Source organism: Apis florea, unplaced genomic scaffold (genome assembly GCF_048593485.1).
Source record: "Apis florea isolate Af1SG1 unplaced genomic scaffold, ASM4859348v1 contig_2190_pilon, whole genome shotgun sequence".
Lineage (NCBI taxonomy): Eukaryota > Metazoa > Arthropoda > Insecta > Hymenoptera > Apidae > Apis > Apis florea.
Genome location: NW_028256541.1, coordinates 2,190,841 through 2,214,391, shown reverse-complemented (window position 1 = coordinate 2,214,391; position 23,551 = coordinate 2,190,841). Strand labels below are relative to the sequence as shown.

The following is a 23,551-nucleotide window of genomic DNA, read 5'->3' as shown; positions in this document are numbered from 1 at the left end:
TTTAATTTTTTCGACACGAAAACAAATATATAAAAAGCAATAAGGGGGCGAGATCGAGTTAGAGAAAATGGAATAATTCAGTTTAATAAATGGACGTCGCGATAAAGTTCGTGGAGGAATATTAATATCGAGCGAATATTTATCGACGTTCGGATATTGTTTCGCGATTTTCGTTGCGAAATAAAGTTTATCGCGGTGTAATGCAGAGTTGAAAGAGTTTTTACAAAAATAAATCGACCGGGATAGCCTTGATTGTATTAATAATAAGATAATTCGAAATGATGAGTGAAAATAATTGCGCTTAAACAGATAGTGGACGGAAAACAAGATAAAAGTACGATATACTGCGAAATTAATTAGCTCGATTGATTATACGGTAAATTATTTGCACGATTATTTACAAGTGTAACATGGTCGGTTTGGATGGATTCGATTTACGTATATGAAATTGATTTAACGTTAATCGAACGAAGACGCAAAATTAACACTTAAATTTAATATTTTATCGTGTGGCGTCCCTTTCGTATGGTGTAATCGAATCGCGAGAAAAAGTACGAATTATAACGAAAAGCTGAAATAAAGATCGCTGCAAAACTTTTTATCGTTAAGAAAAAAAATGATAAAATTCGTCGAAATTGTTAACAACTTGGAAAACTTCCCCCTTCGAGCTTGATTATTCAGCAATCATTCGTTAAAAAGTCAAAGTCATAATTAACTACTCAATCCAACCATTCTAAATTATTATATAACAACTAAACTAAAGACGAGAAAAGAAAAGTTCCGTTTCAATTATTCCAACCGCGTCTCGAAACAACGGCTCGAAAAAATAACCGATCAGGTTCACTCGACGAGCAGTAGTGTGGCCCACGACGATTGGATCCACCTTCTTTCGCCTGTGATTGCATCCCTTATTCGGGGTGGGTGAACGCCATATTTCCTATCCATACCCCCCTCACCAGCTTCTATTTCGTTCGAAATTACCTACTATTCTGAACGAATGGCCGTGTTCGAGGCGGGCATGTACATCGTCGTCTAACGCAATTTACCGTCCGGTTCCATGGGACAATCGTCAATCGCTACGATTCCATGCCATCCCTCTTCTTCTTCCACGCTTATCCACGCCCTCTCCATCTACTCTGCTGGACCTACCCAGAAAGCGTGTTCGCGCGGAACAGAAGGAGGGGGGAGGGTGGGTATAGGTTTCGCGTACAGGTGCTTTATTTGGGTCGAGTGTCAACAACGAAGCGTGCGAGTACGCTTTGTGGACTCCTCGACGAATAGCGAGCCGATACTGAACGAGAGGATCGGCCGAGCATCGAATTCTATGATCGGCCATCTCTCCTTTAACTCCGTTTACTCCACGAAATTAATCCGAGCGATCCATCAACGGGCAATTGCTGTTTGCGCGTAGGCAACAATTATGCTCTCTCGGGGACACGATATTCGGATTAAAGTTTTATCCATTTTCTCGGTTGATATTTAACACGTTTCAACGTGATTTCGTTGACTTCCTCACGGGGCCCAAACGTTACTGTCGTAGATGGAAATAGTTTTTTTAATATTTTATACACTTTAATATAAAATTTAGTTGGGATATATATTAGCTGTTAGTCTTCGTTAACTAATTCTGTAATACCGATTCTGAATTTTAATCGTTTTCACTCTACTTTTACTTCTTCGCTCCCTGCTTCGTTCGTTTTAAGAAGTGAATTTTAAGTATTTTGATGAATGTAAGCCTCTAATTGGCAACTTAAACTCAGTTCTATATTATCGATGGTAATAACAGCCTCCTATATTACCATAATTTTAGATTTAAAAATGCAGAATGATTCGCTGACAAATCATATTTGTCCCTCTTTTCTGTTTCTATTATATTCTGTTATATTCTTAAATTTTAAATTCTGCGATTTCTGCGACACTCATATGTCGCCATATAATCGCTATCCTATATTCTATTATTATACATATATTTACATTAATAAATATGTATAATATAATTATATATAATATAATATAACATTCTCTTTTCACTTGATTCATAACTTTCTTAAATATAAATACAACTATAAATGGTTAAAATCTTTTTTCTTTGAAGAAGAAGAAAGCGTCACCCATATATGGGGCCCCGGGGGAAGCATGGCGACGAACGTGTTAAAGGATTTAAACAAGAGAGAGAGAGAGAGAGAGATGTCGTAATATCTTTAATTTTTATAGATTATGAGTTTTACTTTTAGAATTTTATAAATTGTGATCGACGATTCAATCTTTGATTCGATTCACTTTTATGTACAACATTCGAAAGACCGATTGTATGATCGACACAGTTTTACATATGTTCTTTATATAAATCCTTAAATGAAGTTGAAAGGTTTTCAATGAACGCTTTCGTTACAGAGAAAACATTTCCCAATCTATAATTTACCGAAATCATTTGAACGTATTTCCTCCATCACGTCGTCGTTACATCAAATACCGCTTCAAATAGATTGGAAATTTGTAACCACGAAAGGAGCAATTTCATATTTCGTTCGTTGCCAATATTGCTACACAATTCGACCCCGCTGTATTATACGCGGATTATTCGCGAAAAGATTAATATACCGTCCACAAACAACAGCAACTGGAGCGCGCGTTCTACAAAATTTAAAAATAAATATCGGTAGTTGAGATTATTAAAATCATTAAATCGTATCTTCTACGAACATTCGTTTCGAGAAAAAACGAGGATTGCAGTTAATCAAGAGAGAGAGAGAGAGAGAGACGAGTAATAACTCGTTGCCAAAAATCCTTTGACACCGGAAACTCGCCGGTATCCAATATGCTCCTCCGCGTTTCTCTGTCCTCTCCAACGAGTTAAGGGACAGATCAGAGTCGTTTATACGCGAAGTTCGCCCCTCCGCTAAAAGCACTCGGGACCACTAATTAGAATCTGAAGGGGATGAGTACACTTTTCGGGCGAAAGGCCTGGAACCGTATTCGAGAGCCAATACGTGATTTCAGTCCGCGCGGACGGCGTCGCCTTCGTCGTCCGCCGGGTTCGGCTTTCATCTGCGGTTAACCCAGGTTAAAGCGGTTCGCGTATATTCCTGATATCGATCGAGCCATAGGCGCCTGTGGCCGGCTTCCGCCATGGCCTCGATGAGCGATCTCGTAGGGGGAAATGCCCGGCAAAAATGAGGAGGAGGAGGGGGGGGGGGGAAGGGGAAGGATGTGTAACCGAAATGGGACGCGAATCAAGCCAGCGAGAAATAGAGGGCAAGAACGAGTTGTGGGAAAAAAACTTTTTTTCCATTTTTGCTTTCCTCCTTTTTTTAAAATTTTTCCCCTCGAGTCGAAACTCGAAGGCTCGATAATGAAGGATAATTGAGAAATTCTACGCGGGTGGAATGGAATAATTGTACACGGTCGAGAGGATTTTGGAGAAGGGTTTCCGATCGATTTTCTGGGAATCGAGTAAATAAGATTGTTCGCGCTTTTTTCTCTCTTTTTATATACCTTACTCTCGTTGTCAAATAAATATCAATGTTAGGAGGATTAATTATGGAATACTATAATATCGCAATGTTGAAATATATAAATATATGATGAGTATCTTTGTGATTAAATCTTTTGTAGAATTAAAATTAATTGTGTATAAATTTAAATAACAATTTTGATGGTTATTGCAACCGTGAATACTCTCGTTTTTATTACAAATGGTTATTTATAATGTAATGTAAAATTGAGATTAATTTATCATCGTGTTTAGCCATAAAAATTTCCTGACTTTTTATATAATTCGTATTGGATACCGAGCCAAGTAAGTTAATTATTAAATCATTTTAATATTTGAAACAACACGCCATTATAGCGAAAATATAATATTCCATATTTTCGCTCGTTCCATTTCGAATAACTTTCATGCGTTTCGATCTAAGCGAGTGCTCGATTCCCTTTTACAATACGAGAGTTTAAACGATGACAAAGCAGATTGGAGGAACGAACGAATCTCTTGATAATAAAAACGACGTGCAATACCGAACAATGTTCAATTCAAAAGCATACCCTTAAATCAGGATGAACTTGTTCAACCTTTGCTATAACCCAGATTTCGTTCGATCACATACATCGAACAAAAGTTTGAACATTTCTGCTTAAAATATCGTAGAAATCGTAGAATAAAAGGGGAAAAAAATAATTTTTTATACACAAAAAACTGAATTTAAAAATTTCAAATTACAGTATTCATAATAAATGCATTTTCGTGTAAACGGTTTTAAAATTTAGATAGAAAATATGTTTGATGAAATATAAAAATATTGAAAGGAAACGAGGACAGAGATTAAAGAAAATTGTGAAATTCTTGAATTCAAAAGTTTCGATTTCTATGTAATTTTTTTTCTTGTAAAAAAACAGGATTCAATTATTAGAGACGGGCAATGTATGCCACAATTAATTCGAACAAATGAAGAAATTTCGCTGTACTTCGCTTATTGTTTTTTCTAAGAAAATAACATAACAAAACAACATTCAAAACGTCTAACATTTAACATGAAAATGTTCCGACAAACAAAGCGATTGCAATTACTACTGAATCCCAAGCGATCCTTTGCCCTGGAGGATAATTCAACGAAGCAGCACATCCGGATGGAGGGTCTATTTAAGAAAGAGGAAATTACCAAGTCACGTACACGAGACCTGGGAGACATGTTTGAAGAACGATGCCAGAATCTCTTCAGAATAGCAAAAATAATGGACCAAAAATGCTAGATGTGTTTCAAAAAGGACAGACGTTTTAAAACATTTCAGAAAAACATATAAGTACAAAAAAATTTCCATTGAATCATTATTGTTATTATTACCCATCTTTCTTCTTCCACATTCCTTTCAATATTTCTAGAAACAGAAAAACATCATTAAAAACTAAAGCAATAATAAGAATATTCAAAAACAATTAGTTCTTTATTATTTATAAAGCTTCGTTTAAAAAGAAGATTTTTTTAATATTAATATTAATGATATCAAGAGTAACACAACAACTCTGATATATGATATATGTGATAATAAAATAATAAAATTCTATTCGACAATAAAATATGTAATGAAAATTAAAATTATGACGATCATCAAAAGTATACAAAGACGAAAAACAAAGGTGAAGGACGAATTATTCAAAAAAAAAAAATTGCTGGAACACAATATCAAACGATCGAGGAAAGAAAGCAGAGCGAAAGGTTATCGTCAGGGATATAACCGTCGTCTTTGGTATCATCTGCTGCACAAAGCCGTAAAGTACGGTGCTCGGTTATTTCGGTCAATCCTCGACGAAGAGGCCGTCCGGAAAATATTCACATCGATCTATACTCAGTGACCTCTCTTTAGCTTCCTATCTTTCTTCTGCAACATATGCTGTAGCATATGTATACACGCATGTTGCCTTTTACATAACTGTACAGATTCGTTCACTTTGGTCAAAATTCTTTTTCTACCTACATCTTTGTTGATCTTTCTCTCTTTCTTCTTTTTTCTCTAATATCCAACCTTTCATCGATTCATCCTTTTCTTCTTGTTCAATCTTTCTCTTACCCTATATATTCTCCATCGTCGTCACGTTTCCTCCAATCAGACAAGACAATTCCTTCTCTTTCAAAGCACAGTCAAAAACGGATACTGTATAAATCAGTTCAAAGTACTCTTTCGAAGTACTTTCGTGCATAAGGACCGAAACAATCGATAAGCAGAAAGAATAGAAAATATATCGGTAAACAGAATTAATTATAATTATAGTATGGTATAAATGGAACATAGATATTTATAAAGAAGTATAAAATAAATTTTTTCCAAAAATATTTTTCTGAAAAAGATAAGAATAAAATTTTTGCAATCAGAAAAATTATTTAAATTGTGTTATTTCATACCTAATGTTCTCTAATTGGAGTGTAAAACACTAATTTCGATAGACAAAAGTTCAAGTATTTATAAAATCTTTTATTCTATTTGTCAAGGAAATGCTTTGTTTTAAAATAGAAAAATCGTTGAAATACCAATGAGTGATTTATTTCATTTATTTTCAATAGATGTACTGAGAAAATATTCTTTCATTACGAAAGAATATAATCAATTTAATTTTTTATTTTTCTAAAAGAATTACTGGATGCTTTCTATCAGAATTTTTTTATTCTTCATTCTTTTCCGTGACTCTTGTATCTTGTATTCCATCTTCATAATAATATTATGAAATTTCACAATAAGAAATAAGTGCGGATATAAAACAAAAAAAGATTTTTTAAGAATTTCTTTATTAGATTTACTAAGGATTGAGAAGAATATTGATTTTATTAATTTTATATGACATTTATAAGCATAATTTTATAACAAGGCTCGCTTTTGTTGTAGTAGTAGGAGATTACGTTCAAGTTTCAATTGTAAGCAGAGATTGGACAAAAATTGTGATTCAAACCTTAATAATTTCGACAATCATATCTTTATTTTTTTTAAAATTATAATATATTGTGTATTACATGATTATTTTATTATTTAAATTAATTTTTACTTTATGATATATACCATACAATACTTATTTTCTATAATTAATTGAGTGTTTACTATTTAACTTACTCTGTAATATTATATACAATATTTTTTATTTTCTAATAGTCAGATTTGTAATATATTCTACTTAATCCATATCTTACTTATCTCATATATCATATAAAAAAATTTAAACTTCAATTTTCAAAATTCTAATTATTTTTTATGTTAGAGCATGGTATTTTTGATTCAATCATAGGCTTTTCGAAAATTGGAAAATGTGAGATTTATAAAAAATTTATATGCTGCTTTATTATAATTCAAAAAAATTAACAACATTAAAATCAGTCAAAATCCCTCAACCATGCAAAAAAAATTGAAAAACTTCATACCTTCATCCTCATTTCTTAGTTATACTTGATAGAGTAAATAATGATAGCGAGAATCACAATGACACTTGGAGCCATCTAGTGTCAGTAACCAATACTACAGATCGGCACCGATTGTTGCAGTTTCTATATGATTTATTCATGATTGCGGGCACTAATGAAAAAATAATTAATTAAAATTTTGAATAAAGTTATTTTAAGTAATAACTTTATTTAAAATTTTTCAATAATATTTATTTATAACTATTAATAGTTGATTTTTCATATTTGATCGTTTAATGTTACAATTATATGACGTTATATAACTATATAACTTTAAATAATAAATTATTGAAATAATTCTCTTTAACTTCCACTATTAAAATTTTACCCATCTCTACGATCTATTTAATGCAGGTACTAATGGTTGATTACTATCGGCAGAATGTGATATTATGTTACAATTTCTATTTTTGAAGAGATTCATGAAACAACAAATGAAATTGAAAAATGAATTATATTCGTTAAAATATCGAACGAATTTTGTAATATTAAGTAACAAACAATCTTTCCTTCATATTTTTCAGAACCAAAAACCGAAATTTTGGGTGCACCAGATTTATATATCAATCGAGGCAGCACGATCAATTTGACTTGTGTAGTTCTCCTAAGTCCAGAACCACCAGCCTTTATATTTTGGAATCATAATGATGCCGTAAGTATCGATGAAATATTTAAGAAAATAAATATGCTTTTTATTCGTTAATAAAATAAATCTAATATTAAAATATTTATATAAACATAAATAGATACAGAAAGGATAGTGAAATAAAAATAAAAAGTAACGGAAATTTTTTACATAGAACACTTATATCAGTATATCAAATTAATTTTATGATAACGATAATTGATAAGGATATTTGTTAAAAGTCTCACTTCTGTCTAAAATCTCGAAATTTACATTCGCCATTTTCGTAAAAGCATTAAATGAATGTTCAGTTTCCTTGAATGAAGTTAGTTTACAATCATCCATCTCTCATTCCAATTTCGAATGATTTCTTTTTTCGTTAACTCCTATTGACTTACACAAAATGAAAAAATGAACAATTGATACTTTAAGAAGCAAAAAAATTTATGATGAAAGATCAATTGGTAAATTTATAATTCAATAACTTTTTTTGCAATTGTAATTGCAATAATTTAAATATTTAAAATGTTTTGTATTAATGACATTGTAAAAATTACTACTTTATTAACTTATATTTTCTGATAATAATTTTTAAAATAATATTTTAAATTTAATATTACATCTTCATTCCTTCTTACATATAAATGGATTAATGTTTATTAGTAAAATTTACAAATCTTCTAATTATTTTCTTATTCGATTTGTAATTATAAAATTAAAAATAAAAAAACTTAAACATACAACTTCATTAATTGATAAATTTATTACATTTCTAAATATTCTAATTCTTTTTTTTTCAACTATTAAATTTTACATTTATCAAGATAATGAATTCTTGAACCATGTTTTAAAGTTTGCACATATTCAACTTTGATCCATGTCCTCAGAATTTAAATATACTTACGCAAATTTCACCGAAGTATTCTTTGCACTTTCACACTTTTCCTTCATCATAATCTTCAGCAAGGTGAAAATTTTTGCAGATGCTTTTTTCCCGACAAAACAATTATCGTAAATCATATCCTGCCTCCATAAACATTGATCACAATTAAGATTTTACTTAAGCTTTTAGTGCTTGCAAGAAATATCGTTTTTTTATTCAACTATCCTCATACGAAAGAGTACAGACTATATCCATAAACTGCAACACCTCAGCGAACGAAACATCTATAAATTTTGATACCAGTGACGTTAGTATCTAGTAAATTGTCACTAGCGACGCGACTAATAATATAGCGCATGGGAGACACCATTAGAAACATTAAGTCTGACCAACAGCCTTGGAATTCCCTAGCGCGACTATGAACATATTTAGCAAGCCTCAAGATGAATTCTATTCTGCTAAGCTTATCGTCGTAGCAGTCTGAAACTTTTCACGAGACAACCGGGACTAAAGTAATTTGCGAAACTTCATGCCAGTTCCAAAATGTCGCCGATCCACACTCTCAAATACTTAACAAATAAATTTTAAATAATCTAAATAATGTATAAATTTACTTATTAATATATTTTAATTCGTTCTTATTTCTTTTATTTTATGATTTTTCTTTTTTTAATTTTAGGAAAATGAAGGATTAGACTAACTAATAATATTTAGAATCTTTTGATTTATTTCTGAGATCATACTGATTATTGCTAACTGTATCTTTTAGAAATATTTCAATTCTTTATTGTAGAACAAGAAATACGGATTGACAAGAAATACAAACAAAATATATTTGCCGCTCATGTCGATTGTGAAATTTAGCCATAGTATTTTCGAGACTAAAAATCCTAAATATATGCAAAATATTATAAAAACTTTTCATTGTATGGAAAATTATATCTCTAATATCCCTATTATTTATAAATCGATTCATACACAATAAATTCTATGTGTAAAAATAAATAAAAAATATAGAATAAATTTCTTTCGTTTAAAAATTAGTTTTCGAAAAATTTCAAAATTCCCCGATTATACAATTCCTTAATAGTAAATGTTCAATCTCGATTTTCTTAAAAACAAGGATTTAACCGATAAAATTTTATTCTATATTTTTGGTATATTTTCACATCATTTCATTGTAGAGTAGCCATCTATCGAGAGTTCGTTTTCAATTGGGAATTGGAATTGCCAATTTCAATATTTTAAAAATGTACGATTTTGATTTATTTAAAAACGAAGGCTCGAATAAAAAAAATTTTATTCTTCCTTTTCGACTTACTTTTCCATGAAAAATCACCTCCTACCCGATTATATCGTGAATGACGACAGGCATCCTGTATAAATCGAGAAAATTACCTCAACTTTTTCAAATCACCTTCAATAGACCTCTCGATCCCTCGATACAGAGACCATAAATCTTGCAGGGCTGTGACAAAACTGGAAAAAAAAGCAAAACGATACCCGTCAAAGTCGCAGCTTATACCTTGACTGTAATGGCATTCTATGAAAGAGAGCTGGAGAAACGTTTCGAGAAATGTTTCGTAACACGCGTCATCGGGAGGGGTGCAAACCGATAAAGAAGGGAACACGAAATGTCCCTAGGGGTGAGGTTGGCTAAAATGCAATTCATGGATAATAAAGTCAACGGGATCGATCGATTCATGCCGCGAAACATTTTCCAACCACGAATCATCCAAACTCGCTGGCGTTTCCCCTTACAGTTCAATAAATGTTCTCTCTACGGTTCTCTTTGATTTCGATTGAATTTCGAGACACCCTCTCCCTGTTCCATCCACGTGCCACGGTGTGTTTTCTACCAGGTTGTACCGTGTACTTGCGGATTTGTCCTCTCTGCATCGGGGATCCGGTATACACGTACGCCTGTATTCATTTCTCTCTCTCTCTCTCTCTCTCTTTTCTCTCCCCGTATTGCCCTCTCTTATTCGATTTCTCTGTGTGTGAACATCTGCGTTTGTAAATAGAGAAGACCGAGCTGGTTGCAATTAAATTGACTTAACAATTTGTCAGTTGCCTTTTCACTCGAGCACGAGAGCAGACGTGTCTCATGTATCTTTCGAGTGTAGGTCTAACTCTGACGTTTATTTTCTCTCTGGCCACCGATCGGTGCTATGGCATTGTTGGTGAGTAGTTTCCTTTTTTTTTCTTTTTTTCTTCTCTGCTTTTTTTTTCCTTTTCTAACGATCGTTATGTGTTCATTAACTCGAGTAAGTATTATGTTTTTTCAGTTTGATTAGAAGAAATTATGAAACAGAATTGGATTGATAACAGTGACGAAAAGAATTATGAATCGGTGATAAATTAAGCAATTTTTATGATTGATTGATTGATTTGTCTCGTCATAAATTAAAATTTTTTTAGCAATGAGACATAATTAAATGAGATATGAAATTTTAATATTATACTTTTTTTGTTGATATATAATTTATTTAATTAATATAGGTGTCGATAATATGTTAGAAATATTCAAAATGAGAACATGCACAAACACATCTCCTGTTTATTTTTATTTTATTTAATTATAATTATATTGTGTTGTAAATAATTTATTGTTATTTATTAATTGCTACATTGTATCTTCTCTTAGATACATTGAAAATAATGATAAATATCGTTATATTGAAAATAATAATAAATATATTTGAATTTTATGCATGCATCATCTGTATACACGCGTGTTTCGCAAAAATTATAACAAAAGATAATTAAAATAAATTATATTTAAATTAATTCCTGTTTCAAACAAAATTATAACAAATAATAATAAAAAAAAAAGATCAAAGATTTTTTTGTATTGTCAACGAAATTGCATTGATATAAAATCAATAGTATATATAATTTTGTTTATGCTTGGAATTTTTCTTTTTAATTCAAAATTTATTTCTACAGTCAATGATGAAATTAAAGAAAATTTTAATGATCAAACAGAGTCAAATATTTCATTTTGAATTTTACGTTTGCAAATATTCTATATAGACGGAACGATATTTATTTATGTGATTACATTTCATTAACTGACTTTCTATGTCAATTTTTTTTCTCTAAATATCGAAAAGAATAACAGAAAATTATTATTGAACTTTCATTTTGATCAAAAAAGAAAAATAAATTCAAATATTCGAAATATTTCTCTATACCCTTCAAAGTTGAGTTCCTTATATATATAATTTTATTTTATGAAGAAAATAAGAAAAAAATTACAAAATATAACGATATAGTCAATAATAAAACAATATTTACAGTTTGAACATTCGTATTAACTTTTATTATCTTGGATGTGATTGATTTAATCGTTCCAATCGATTTAGCTGAAAGAAATCCTATTAAGGAATGGTTAAACGAGATACAATATCACGTTTTATTTACTTAGTGATTGTGGAAGATTGCCAAAAAAAGGTAAAGACGGTGCCAAATCGATTTCTATAATATTATACAATGACAGAAATAAAAGCACATCCCATGGATTTGTAACTCTTATCATAATGGATGTAATCTTTATCTTGTTTTAATCTTTAGCATCTCTGAATTCCAAAATAAAAATTTCGATTAAAGAATATTTAAGAATTATTTTCCATATAAATTTTACTAAAATTTTATTAGAATCAACTTGTTTCTTCTAGCTTAAAAAATCGTGAAACGTGTTCCACAAACAAGATCGTCTTAACAAACGTCTTAACAAAAAATTTCGCCAATCACAAGTACAAACGATTCACATAACAATACAAACTTTCCGCTCATTGTAATCGATTTTTATTAATCGTTTCAAGTTCCATTATTCCCTGCAATGCAAAACTTTGAAAAACTTATATCGATAGAAGTTCTATACTCCCTTCGATTTCGACTTGTAACTTTTATCGGTTCTTTTTTGTCGAGCTCGAAACTTTTTCGGATCTTCTTGAAGCAAGCCTTATTTGCATTTAAAAATATACCGACACTTGTTCCAAGATTATTCGACCGATATAAATATTTATAAGCGCCACTATACATATGTAACACCAGCTACAAAATTTTAACGAAAACTAACCTCTTTACCCATTTTTATCCTTTTGCGGATGAGCACACGATACGCCGTGATGTGAAGTTCTGCTCGAGCATGCGCAGAAAGAATGTCGACAAGTGTAGCAACTTGTCTCGCTTTCTCTCGCTCTTCTTCCTTCTCTACTTCGTCAACACTTATTTACACAACACTAGAAAATGAAAAAGAAAGGAAAAAGAAAAAGAAAGAAAGGGAAATGTTTGTTCTGTGACAGCATACACTTTCAAAGCAACGTTATTTGCACCTCGCACGCGCCAACACGAACGAAAATAGTCTCCCCTGCGGAACATACCACGGTCTCGTTTTATTTACAACTGTTTACCTGTCGGATACAATTTCAGGCTCGGATGTCTACAAAAAGCTCGAAACTCGGTCCTCGAGGGGGAGGAGGTCGAATGCTCGCGTTACCTTCATGCGTGACTTGACACGAAAAAACGCACTGTTTCCCGCCATCGACCGTGACAAATAAAGGTGGACACATTTCATCGCCTTTGTTCTCGCTCACGATGTAATGCGAACTTCACTCTTGAAAAAAATACTGCGACAAATCATGATACATACACATGTTCCCGCCAAATAGCGCGACAATGGCTACTTCACTCGAAAAATCACAAAAAATTCAAACGGTATCGAGTTGTAAATTAATATTGAAACAGAAAATTGATTGTGGTTTTATAACAGAGACGGTCTCAAACATAGTCTGTTACATAGACGTAAAAAAAATCTCGATAAAAAAATATGGAGAATTTTGAAATGTTATCAACGTGTCCGTTTATATGAAAAATGTCATATTACACTTCTTCTCGTATCAAATAAAATTGAGTATACAAATTTTTTTTCTTTTATATTGTTACAAGTAAAAAAATATTGAAAATGAATAAAGTCATTAAATCATTTTGTAAGAATTAAGAAATAGTAATTTTATTTGATTTTAATATATTTTTAAATGATATGATTTTTATTCTTAAAATATCTCAGAGTATCAGTATAATAATAGTATATAATAGTGAATCGCGAAATTTTGTACTAAAACGTATTCAACTAATAAATAAAAAATATATCAATACGTATATATTATTAAAATTCAGAAAATAGGAAAAATCGTGCCATTGAAGTTTCTTTTTGTTTCTCAATTGATTGCCCAGATATAAGGATTCAAAATGCTTAAGACAGTGCAGAGATTATGAATAATATTTTAAATGGGGTCGCGATGAGCCCATTGACCTACATTCACCAGTGACCTAAATTCTTTCCTTGAAATGCGTATATTTCTCAAGGGATCCAGTCTATCATTTACTTGGATCTTAGCATAAGATAAATCATGAATTAAGTGTAAGTGAGAGGATCAAATAAATGATAAAAATGAAGAAATCAGAAATTTGGGATAAATTTAAAGCGTTTAAAAGTTAAAGGTTGAAAATAAAATTCTATAAGTTCTAATGATTATTTATATCATTGATGTTGGAAATCATTATTTTTGACTTATAACGATTTTTAATGATTTCCTATTTTAATATGATTTTTAATATATTTATTATTATACAGTTAGTTATTAATAAAGTTGAAAAGAATATTTTTAGTAAAGTTTAATTGATTTTCAATTTACAATAGTTTAAAAAAAAACATCTTAATTTAAAAATTACTCTTTAAACTTATAAATTCCTGTAACTGTATACTAACATCTAAAATATACATTTATATAAAAATTCGCAATCTAGCAATAAGAAGTTCATAAATCGATGGCAATACTATAAAAATACAAAGTTTTCAGAAAAATTGTATTTTTGTTTCTTGTATTCTTTCAAATGAATTGACCAAAGGCGAGCAATCGGAAAATAAAAAACAATCTTACGACAACAATGGCGAATGGCCAGCTATCTCTGTTCGAATTCAACAAATAAGAAAATAATTGGACGACGAAACAAGAATATCTCGAATTGAAAAATATATATTTTGTAGAAAATGAGACGAGTTTATGGGGAATGCTGGCCGTGACGTGGCCAGTTTGTTTTTGTCATTTATACGTTTACAGCGAATATATCACAAGCTTTCTGTGGTGAATCTAAAAGCTACTCGTGGTAGATAGATAATTCTTCTGTTTATGACATCTAGTGATATATTTAGACTCTTACTCGAATGTTTTTGCATCCTCGTAATATATTTCCTCCAATTATATTATTTATGGAAACAAAAGCATGGATTATCATAAATTTCTTTTTCTTCGTGATTTTTCTTTTAATTTATTATTTTTACACCCTTTCAATATACATACAATTTATAATTTGTAATTCTATAAAATTTCAACAGATTCCTATCTATCTGTATATAATTAAAGCATTACAAAATAATACATTTTATTAAAATAATACAAAACTTAATGTTAATAAAAATATACTAAACACTAATAAAGTTCGAAAAAGTATTAGCAAATAATTAATTACAAAAATGTACAGATATTTAGCGTTACTATTTTTTTTTTTTTTTTTAATTAGCATTAAGAACCAAACGTGAAAAAAGAATGATACAATAAAATAAACTTTAACAATCGAATACATATATATATAAAACGTAAGAAAAGAAATATAGAAACTTTGAATAATTTTAATTCCATGCACAATATCGATCACGATAAACCGTAACTGGAATGATACAATCTCCAACAATCTAAAGCGATTTCGCGTAATAAAGTGAATCGTTCGAATGATCCTGAAGGATTCAATCAAAGTTAAAAGGCTATCGATTTAAATGAAGTAGATGAATTAAGATCGGATCGGGGAGAAGGGGGGAGGATAAACGGGGTCGAGGAAGGGGAAAGGTAAAATTCGAGGTGGGGAGGGACAATCGTGGAGGGACAAGGGAGTCGTTATAGAGACGCGAAAAGACTGATAAGACAAAAGTAGTAAACGTGCTGGGTTGAAACCGTTCCGATGGGCCATCGAGTCCAAGATGTTCCATCGAGTTTCATCCTGAAGATTCCCATGGGACACCGATTTCTCCCTATGAACGCGTAATGAGGCTGACGAGACTCTCTCCCCTCCCCTCGTTTCCTAGCATTTCCATTTCCTCTTTTCCGAGGGCAACAGTCTCTTCTCGGCACACGCTTAAAACTTCTTCAAATTACGAGCTCCACGATGCGGTGAAATTATCTAGTTCGTTGAACTGCATTCGTTCTGTTCCCCGACATCGAATAAAGAATCTGAGAAAGATCTCTTGATCATCCGACGATCTTGGTAAAAAAAAAAAGGTGAAAAATCGTGATTCAACTTTCGAGGATAGAATAGAAAGATTCTTTTTTTTTTTAATTTCTATCTATTTTATGTCGTTCCATTTTTTATAGAATTAGAAAGGTTATTTCTCGATGGTGGCAAGAAAAAAGGTTGATATATAGATATTTCGCAGCAAAAAGTAAGGGACATTCCACGCGTTGTTGAGAAAGGAGACATTGTCTGAATTCTTGTGGTTTTTATACGTAGAGGAGGGGATACAAATATAAGATAAGGCAAAATTACGAGAGACCAAAGTATCGATAATTTTGATAATACTTTAAATATTATGACATTAATTAAAACGTAGCAATTGTTGATTTCATGATTTTTAAAGAACCAAAGAAAGATTAATTGTATTATAATAATCGTAATTTCGTATATTTGATTTGAGATACTTGTCTGATAGTTATTAAAAATTTAATATATAATTAAAAATTTTCAAAGACTTCAAAGGTAAATTATAGAGATACATTGTCTATATATCTATTATTGATTGCACGGATTTAGAACGTATAATTTATTCGTAAAGTTTCATAATTTATTTCTTATTCAGAAATAAATAAAAGTGTCTTATATTATTACATTCTTTGATATCACTGAATTTGTACTAATCCGATTTTTCCTTTGTTTAAAGGATTAATTTTATTTAAAATAAAAAGATCAAAAGTTCTATTTAAAAAATTTATATTTATGCTACATCAAAAAATAAAATAAATAACTTATTTACTTTTTTTCGTTTTATTTATATTTCATAAATTACAGAGACTCTTATATTTCAACTAATAGGTAAAGTGTTTTCAGATAAAATGATAATTTTATGATTTTGTATACGAGGAAATCTGAGTTTAATAAAAATTTATAGGACAAATTTATTTTTCGATAAAATAATTCTTTTATCATTTTTTGTATTCAACACAATTTCGCCTGAAAATATTTTTTATAACAAGATAGCAGAGCATTAAAATTTTATAGAATATTTTTTAAAAATTTTGTTCCATCTTTCACTAATTTATTATAAAATTATATTTAAATAATATTGAAAATGTTTTGATTTCATTCTTTCGAAATGATATTCCATACTGAAAACTTTTACATGATTCGAACACATCCTTATAGAAGCTAAACCAAGAAAACAATCAAGATTAATAACTTGTAAAGAGTTAAAAAAGAATCTAAGATTATTGAAATGACTTAAAGTAACCTCTAAAAAAAAATGAAGAAAACGAAGGAAAAGGACGAGAGCTTTTTATTTTAAGGGATGTAATTGGAGTATAGGACACCCCCTCCCCCATTGTGTAAAAAATTAGTAAGTGGATTTTATAGCTATATTTTAACCCACCACGAAAGGGGACTCTTCTAATTAACTGCTTAACGCCCGCGTCGTTAATACACATAGCTTATATTGTCGCTAAGAGGATTATTAAACATTTTTAAAAGGGTACCAGTATACGAGGGATTTTTTAACCCTCTGTCTAAAGGACTGAAAATTTCATAAACGATAACGATTTATTATATAACGATATATCCAATATAGATATTCATTTCATTTATATTCGAATCTATATTTTATTTATGTTTGTACACGCGATTATACATATTGTCAAAAAAATTAAATCGTTCGAAAGTGTAACACGATTAAACGATTGGTATAATCATAACGCAATTGTGAGAATAATCGATGTGTTGTAACGAAGAATTTTCGCGCGGCGTCGATATTAATAATCCGAGTCGAAATTCCAAAAGTTCTGTCGCTGTGTGTGTATATGGTGGGTCATAGTTGAACAGGAACGAAGAGATGTGCGTCCCGTTATTAACCCTTCGTGCACGAGACTCGGATTAACCATGCACTTTCCAGTGAAAGTTTCTCATATTATTCTGCGTTATATCGTGGGTTAGATAACAGAATGGCAGGAAGAGAGCGCGGCTTATCGAGCTCGTGGATTACAACTTTTGCGTCCGATTAATCATATTTTGAACAATCCAGGTAGCGTCCTCTTCTCAAATTCGAAACAGGAAAAAGGGATGCTCGGTTATGCTTGTAATTTGTTCCCGATATTTCTCGAAGGAAATTGGATTATTGTTAAGAAATAAAGTATTTATACTTTCTAAATTAATATTTTACAAAAGAATAAATTCTTCGATTTCAGGATTTTGGATTTATTTTGATTTGTAATTAATATGTTCAGATAAATATTGTATTAATTAACTTAAAACAATATGAAATTATAAAAAAATTCTATTTTCTATCATTGAATTCTTAGATCTCCATATAATTAATTGTAAATATTCTTAATAGTAATAAAATAGAACAAACTGGAATTATTAAATAAACGTTTTTTTCTAATAGAAAATAGTATTTGAAATTTTTTTTGAATTTTTTATTTATTGGTATAATATAGCAGTAATATTAAAGAATATAGGAGAAAAGTGAGTTGAAAGCATTTTAAATTAAAACATTTAATCAAATTTCATATCTCTCGCTATTTAAATTTCTCAATTTTTAATTTCTTTTAACAACTTTAATATATTTTAATAATTTTAAAATTAATTTAATCTTCAAACGAAAGCATCATGAGCCTTCAATATTTAATAACGAACATTTCTCATTCTGTTTTAAAACTTTAATAATTTTCTACATTCATTTTTATACTCCATGCATTAACGCATTCGTACATTTTGTGACGAAACTAGAACAAGATTATGATTTCCAATATTTCTCGATTGCAATATATTACTTTATATTTATACAAATTCTTCTTTTCTTAATAACATAAAAGAAAAATCAATCACATTTTTCTTTCTGCAAATTTGAATTGCTTGTGTGAAAAATGATCACAAAACTATAAAATAAATCCGATAAAACACATCATCGAAATTTCATTGTTCGAGAATGGAATGGCGTTTTCGTGTGTCGAATCCTGATAAAAATTGTCTATCACGTTAGATTTAGAAGATAAATGGATAAAAAGTATCAATTTTTTTTTATTTTACATTTATAGGATCTCTTTTACAAAGAAGATATATTCCTTTTCAAAGATACAATACTATCCCCCTATGAAATTAAATTTGATTTATTATTTTTTTTGAAATTATTTCATTTTTTGACAAATACATGAATAAAAGATTAAAAAAATAATCATCCTATTAGAAGAATCCTATTAAACGAAAACAAAATATTTCTATATCATTAAAGAAGAAAGAATTCTCTCGAAGAAGATTGAAGAAAATCAATCTTTTTGTCACGAATTGTACATATAATACGTTTGCTCTCATATTATAATATTCTCGAGGAAAAAAGAATTTCACGAAAAGATGTCCCCCCCCTCTCTTTAAGATGACATGTAAGAGAAGTGCATCGAAGCTGTAGTAGATTCACTAATTTAGAAATTCGTCTCTGACGTCATCCTCACATCGACCCTCTCTGTTAACGAAACACTAGCGAGGAAACGCCAAATGGAACAGGCGCAGGATAAACAGAACATTCACAGGGCCCCAACATTTGTGTTTGTCTTTCTGAAACTGTCTGCGCAGAAAAACGTAGAAATTTAAGCGAAATCACAACGATCAGAGTACTACTACACTAAATACACTACTATAATAGAAATTTAAAAAGTGATAATAAGTCAAGATTGTTATTGTTAAAGAAAATCATGATTGTGGCTTTGGATATGAAATTTAAAGAAATGAGAATCTAAAATTTGAAATTATTAATTTCTGAGATATTAATAAAAAAAACTTTCGATTCTATTGAAAGCTATATGTGCAAACGTTATTAATAATAATGTCCAGATATTATTAAACAACAGCTTCATTAGCCATTGGCCAATGTTTACAATGTCTATCTATTCCAATCTCATATTTATAAGATATCCCATTAACCCAGTAAAAATGAAATTAGTTAATTAATTAACAAATTAAATTTTATCAAATTCCAACTACGGTAATCAATTAAATTAATTTGCGGGTGAAAGCATTCTCTGTATTTTGGACAAGCTTCGAATAAAAATATGGAAACATTTTAATGGACTTGATTAAATTAGAATTTAATGTAAGGAGGTCGCCAATATTTTTATCATGGCAATAATAAAAGATTTTAAATATAGTTTAAGTACGAAGATCGATTATTAATCACTTGGCGATTTTTATAACGAAGACGATTTAATGCATAAATAAAATTCAATGAATAGAAAGTTTCTCTGTTAAAATTTTATATAGAATTCCTCCAAATTTCGTATCGATCGATCTTTTTAGAATTTTATCCAATATTACTAGACTGAACGAAGAAACAGCAAAATCAATCTCAATCACGGTTTTAATATTCAAATATACAAGTGCAAGTAAACGTGTTTATTTTATAATTTTTATTTTACAATGCTACAACAATTGAAATTTCATTGAAATGCTGAAATTGGTACAACAGATTGATCACTAAGATCAAGAATGTTTCGTTCAATGTTGCAATTTACATCTCTAATATTCATCTAAGAATGAAAATATTTCAAAAAGTACATATCATAAATCATCACTGGAAGATAATCCTGTTATTCATGCAAGAAGCAAACAGACAGAAAAGGAAGCTAAACAAATATGAATTCAACGCTATTCTCATAAAGCGTCAACCGTTGAAAAATAGCGACACCTCCCTGCTTAAACTTTACAATCCCTTCTCGATTAAGAAGTTTCGATAGCATATAGAAATAAATCGGACAAAAAATTTTCCCCCTAAACGTTCTTTCAACAGCTCAGGATGTCTCGATACATTCCCAGAAAGCTTATCTCCCACGTTCCTCGACTAACAATTCCAACTTTCCAACCATCGAATAAAAGGGAGGAAGTTGCCACGTAGGTTGCCCTCCCCCTCTCTCCTTCGTTCTCTCCTCCTCGTCCAGGATACGATTCAACCGTTCGTGTTGATCTCAAAGCTTCCTTTCCGATCTTTGTCGCAGATAATCACCTACGACCCGACCAGAGGTGGTGTATCCGTGGTCACGGAGAAAGGAGACATCACCAGGAGTTTCCTGCTCGTGCAGGAGGCGAAACCATCGGATTCCGGCCGATACACTTGTAATCCAAGCAACGCTCAACCAAAATCAATCACCGTTCACGTACTGAATGGTGAGTGACTTCGACTTAATTAAATAGTTTCCGCTTCGTTATTAAATGGTGGTGGCCAGGCCAAAGCGTCTCATTGGCGGATCGATTTCTCCAAGTGGAAGGAAATTAATAAACGTTCCTGTTTGCTCGAAAGCAATGGAATCTTTTTCCTTCTTCTTCTTCTTCTTTTTATCGAGGGAATTAATAATAAGAAAGGAACGAGACCAGACTCTTGAATATTAATTTTAAATAGACGAACGTCAAACCAGGAAAAGAAAGCTAAAGAGAGAAAAGGAAGGAAGAAGGATGCTTTCGACACACGCGTTTAATTAATGGATTCCTTTTCGATGTGTAGGAATTTCCATGTAAAGCACCAGTGCGATTCCAAGTCAATGTTTTGTACACCTCGATGTGACGCATTGAAACGATTCGTATATATAGATTCGTATTTTGGATATGAAATTCAATCAATGTTTGACCAATTATATAGGGATATGTAAGAGTATCGAAATAAGCAAGATCTTTTTTATATTTTTTTATTTTTTAAATATTATCATTGAATTTCTCGCGATCGAGATAATATTTGAATAATAAATTTCAAATTAGATTTTAAATTTTTTGATACTAATCGGTTATTGATACTATCGATTACAATAAATAAAATTTATTTTCTCTTTTGCAATATTTAACTACATTGAGTAATATTTATACAGTCGTGTTGAAATTATTTTATCAAATTTTTACAAAAATTCTAAATCAATTTTAAAAGGCAGAAGAAATCTTTTTCTATAATTTTAATCGAATTTTGATAAATATTTTTGAAAAAGAAGCAAAGAAAAAAATAATAATTTAAAATAAATAACCACCATTCTTACATAATTGTCAATGTCTTTGTCTCGAAATATTTTCCAACCTATCCCAAAGTAGTTTAAAATCTCGAGGCATGTTACGATCCCGCGCATCTCATGACTTGTTGCCTTTGCAAACAGAGAACCGGTACTTTTCAGAAAATTTAAGTGTTGTCCTCTGTTTCAGGAGAGTATCCCGCGGCAATGCAGCATGGCGGTCAAGCCAAGCAACCAAGGCTCTACTCCCTCCTCCTCTGCCTGTGTCTGCTGCTTTACTAACCGTTTCGTGAAAACGCTGCTCTTCCTTCCCCCTCGCGTGGAAAAACGGTGAACGAGAGACTTTCACCGTTTGAAATCCGGGGATACGCCTTTTGACGTAGAGTGTATACGTGCAACCTGGAAATGGTGATGCAGTGACTCGCGGCAGAACACACCAGACCACGATGCCGGTACATCGATAATAATATAGCGTGGACGAATAAAAAGAAATAGTGTATGTGTCGATCGACGCGGCCACGACGATCGAAACGAAACTAGTGAAAATCACATCGTGTGAAACATCCTCGTGAAAATACTACGATTATTTAGAAACGCGCGAAAGGAACTATTACTAGTACAATGAGAAGGCGACGATGCGGCAACACGTTTCGATGTATGCAAAACAAAGTGAGTGATGGTAATCGAAACGAATGAATACGTTCGATGCGAGTAGAAAAACGATTAAGCTCGGAATGGAAGGAAGAAGACGGAGAGCGGAACAAGCATCGGGACAAAGGCCAAGATCAGAGTACAAAGGATCGCCTTTCCTCGGCAATTATTCACCCAGGCTGACAGGATGTGTAGGAAAGAAGAGAGGGCAAAAAAACGAGCGAGAAAGAGAAAAAGAGGAAAGGATCGATAGGGTAAAAATTGTAATTTTTATCGTGTATTTTTATCGTCGATGTGCAATTCTCGTTGGCCAATTGGCGATTGTTAAAGACTAAAATAATGAAAAGGAACGAGCGTTCGATACGCAGCGCTCGCGAAATCAGGCCTCTAATGCCGAATTCGCGGACCACACTCTTCTACTTTCGGAACTCTAATCCTCGTCGCATCGATGTACACGATGCACGCTTCTCGATGGAGGCGATATGAGTTCCATGACATATCTCTCGAATAATGAATGAAATTAGAGGAAAAATAAAAAAAAAAGAGTTATCTCTCTCGAGATAAGAATTCTAGTCATGTAAGAATCGACTTCTCACACACAACGTTTTTTCTAACGGGTACATCTATTCCTTCGCTTTTTCATTCATGTTTTGCCAACATGATCGTTTCCCCTTCGTCTATTTACATCCTCTTTCTCGCTCGGTTGCTTTCAACGCCATCTGGCCACACGTAAGAGGTACTAAATTACGAAACAGGAGCATGAATCACGTGTACATAACACAGAACGGAAATCAGTATACGATTGACCCCTCGAACATTACTCGAGATCGAAGACGAATATTTCATCATTGTTATTATATCATATAATTATCATCCTGTTATCAATGTTATCATCCTATTACATTATATTATTTTATATCTCTTTGTTATATTATATTATAGTAGGATTTCCATTATTCGAATTAATTAAGAAAGATGATCGTTCAAAGGAACACAGATTTTTCGTAAACGAATTATTCTATGTTTTGAGAAAAATAATTATAAAATCGAAATAATATAAAGAATATATAGAATATATATATATATATTTATTATAAAATTAATTATTTTAATTTGAAACACAATTTTTTTAATATATAAAGATATATAT

At 31.1% G+C, this 23,551-nt stretch overlaps 1 protein-coding gene across 6 annotated transcripts in view; it reads left to right on the top strand.

Annotated features, from left to right (window-relative positions):
- The window catches only part of LOC100871326 (zwei Ig domain protein zig-8), a 396,962-nt gene extending 373,767 nt beyond the window's left edge, over positions 1-23,195 (top strand). For 3 of the 6 annotated variants that reach the window (XM_003689721.4, XM_086916749.1, XM_086916752.1), the window contains 3 exons: positions 7,466-7,593; positions 20,758-20,926; positions 21,941-23,195. In XM_003689721.4, coding sequence (XP_003689769.1) covers positions 7,466-7,593; positions 20,758-20,926; positions 21,941-22,032 — 389 coding nt within the window. In that variant the 3' untranslated portion in view covers positions 22,033-23,195. The remainder of the gene's footprint in view (positions 1-7,465; positions 7,594-20,757; positions 20,927-21,940) is intronic. The other 3 variants (XM_012483498.3, XM_012483488.3, XM_012483490.3) reach the window with 2 other exon arrangements.
- The last annotated feature ends 356 nt before the right edge of the window (positions 23,196-23,551 follow it).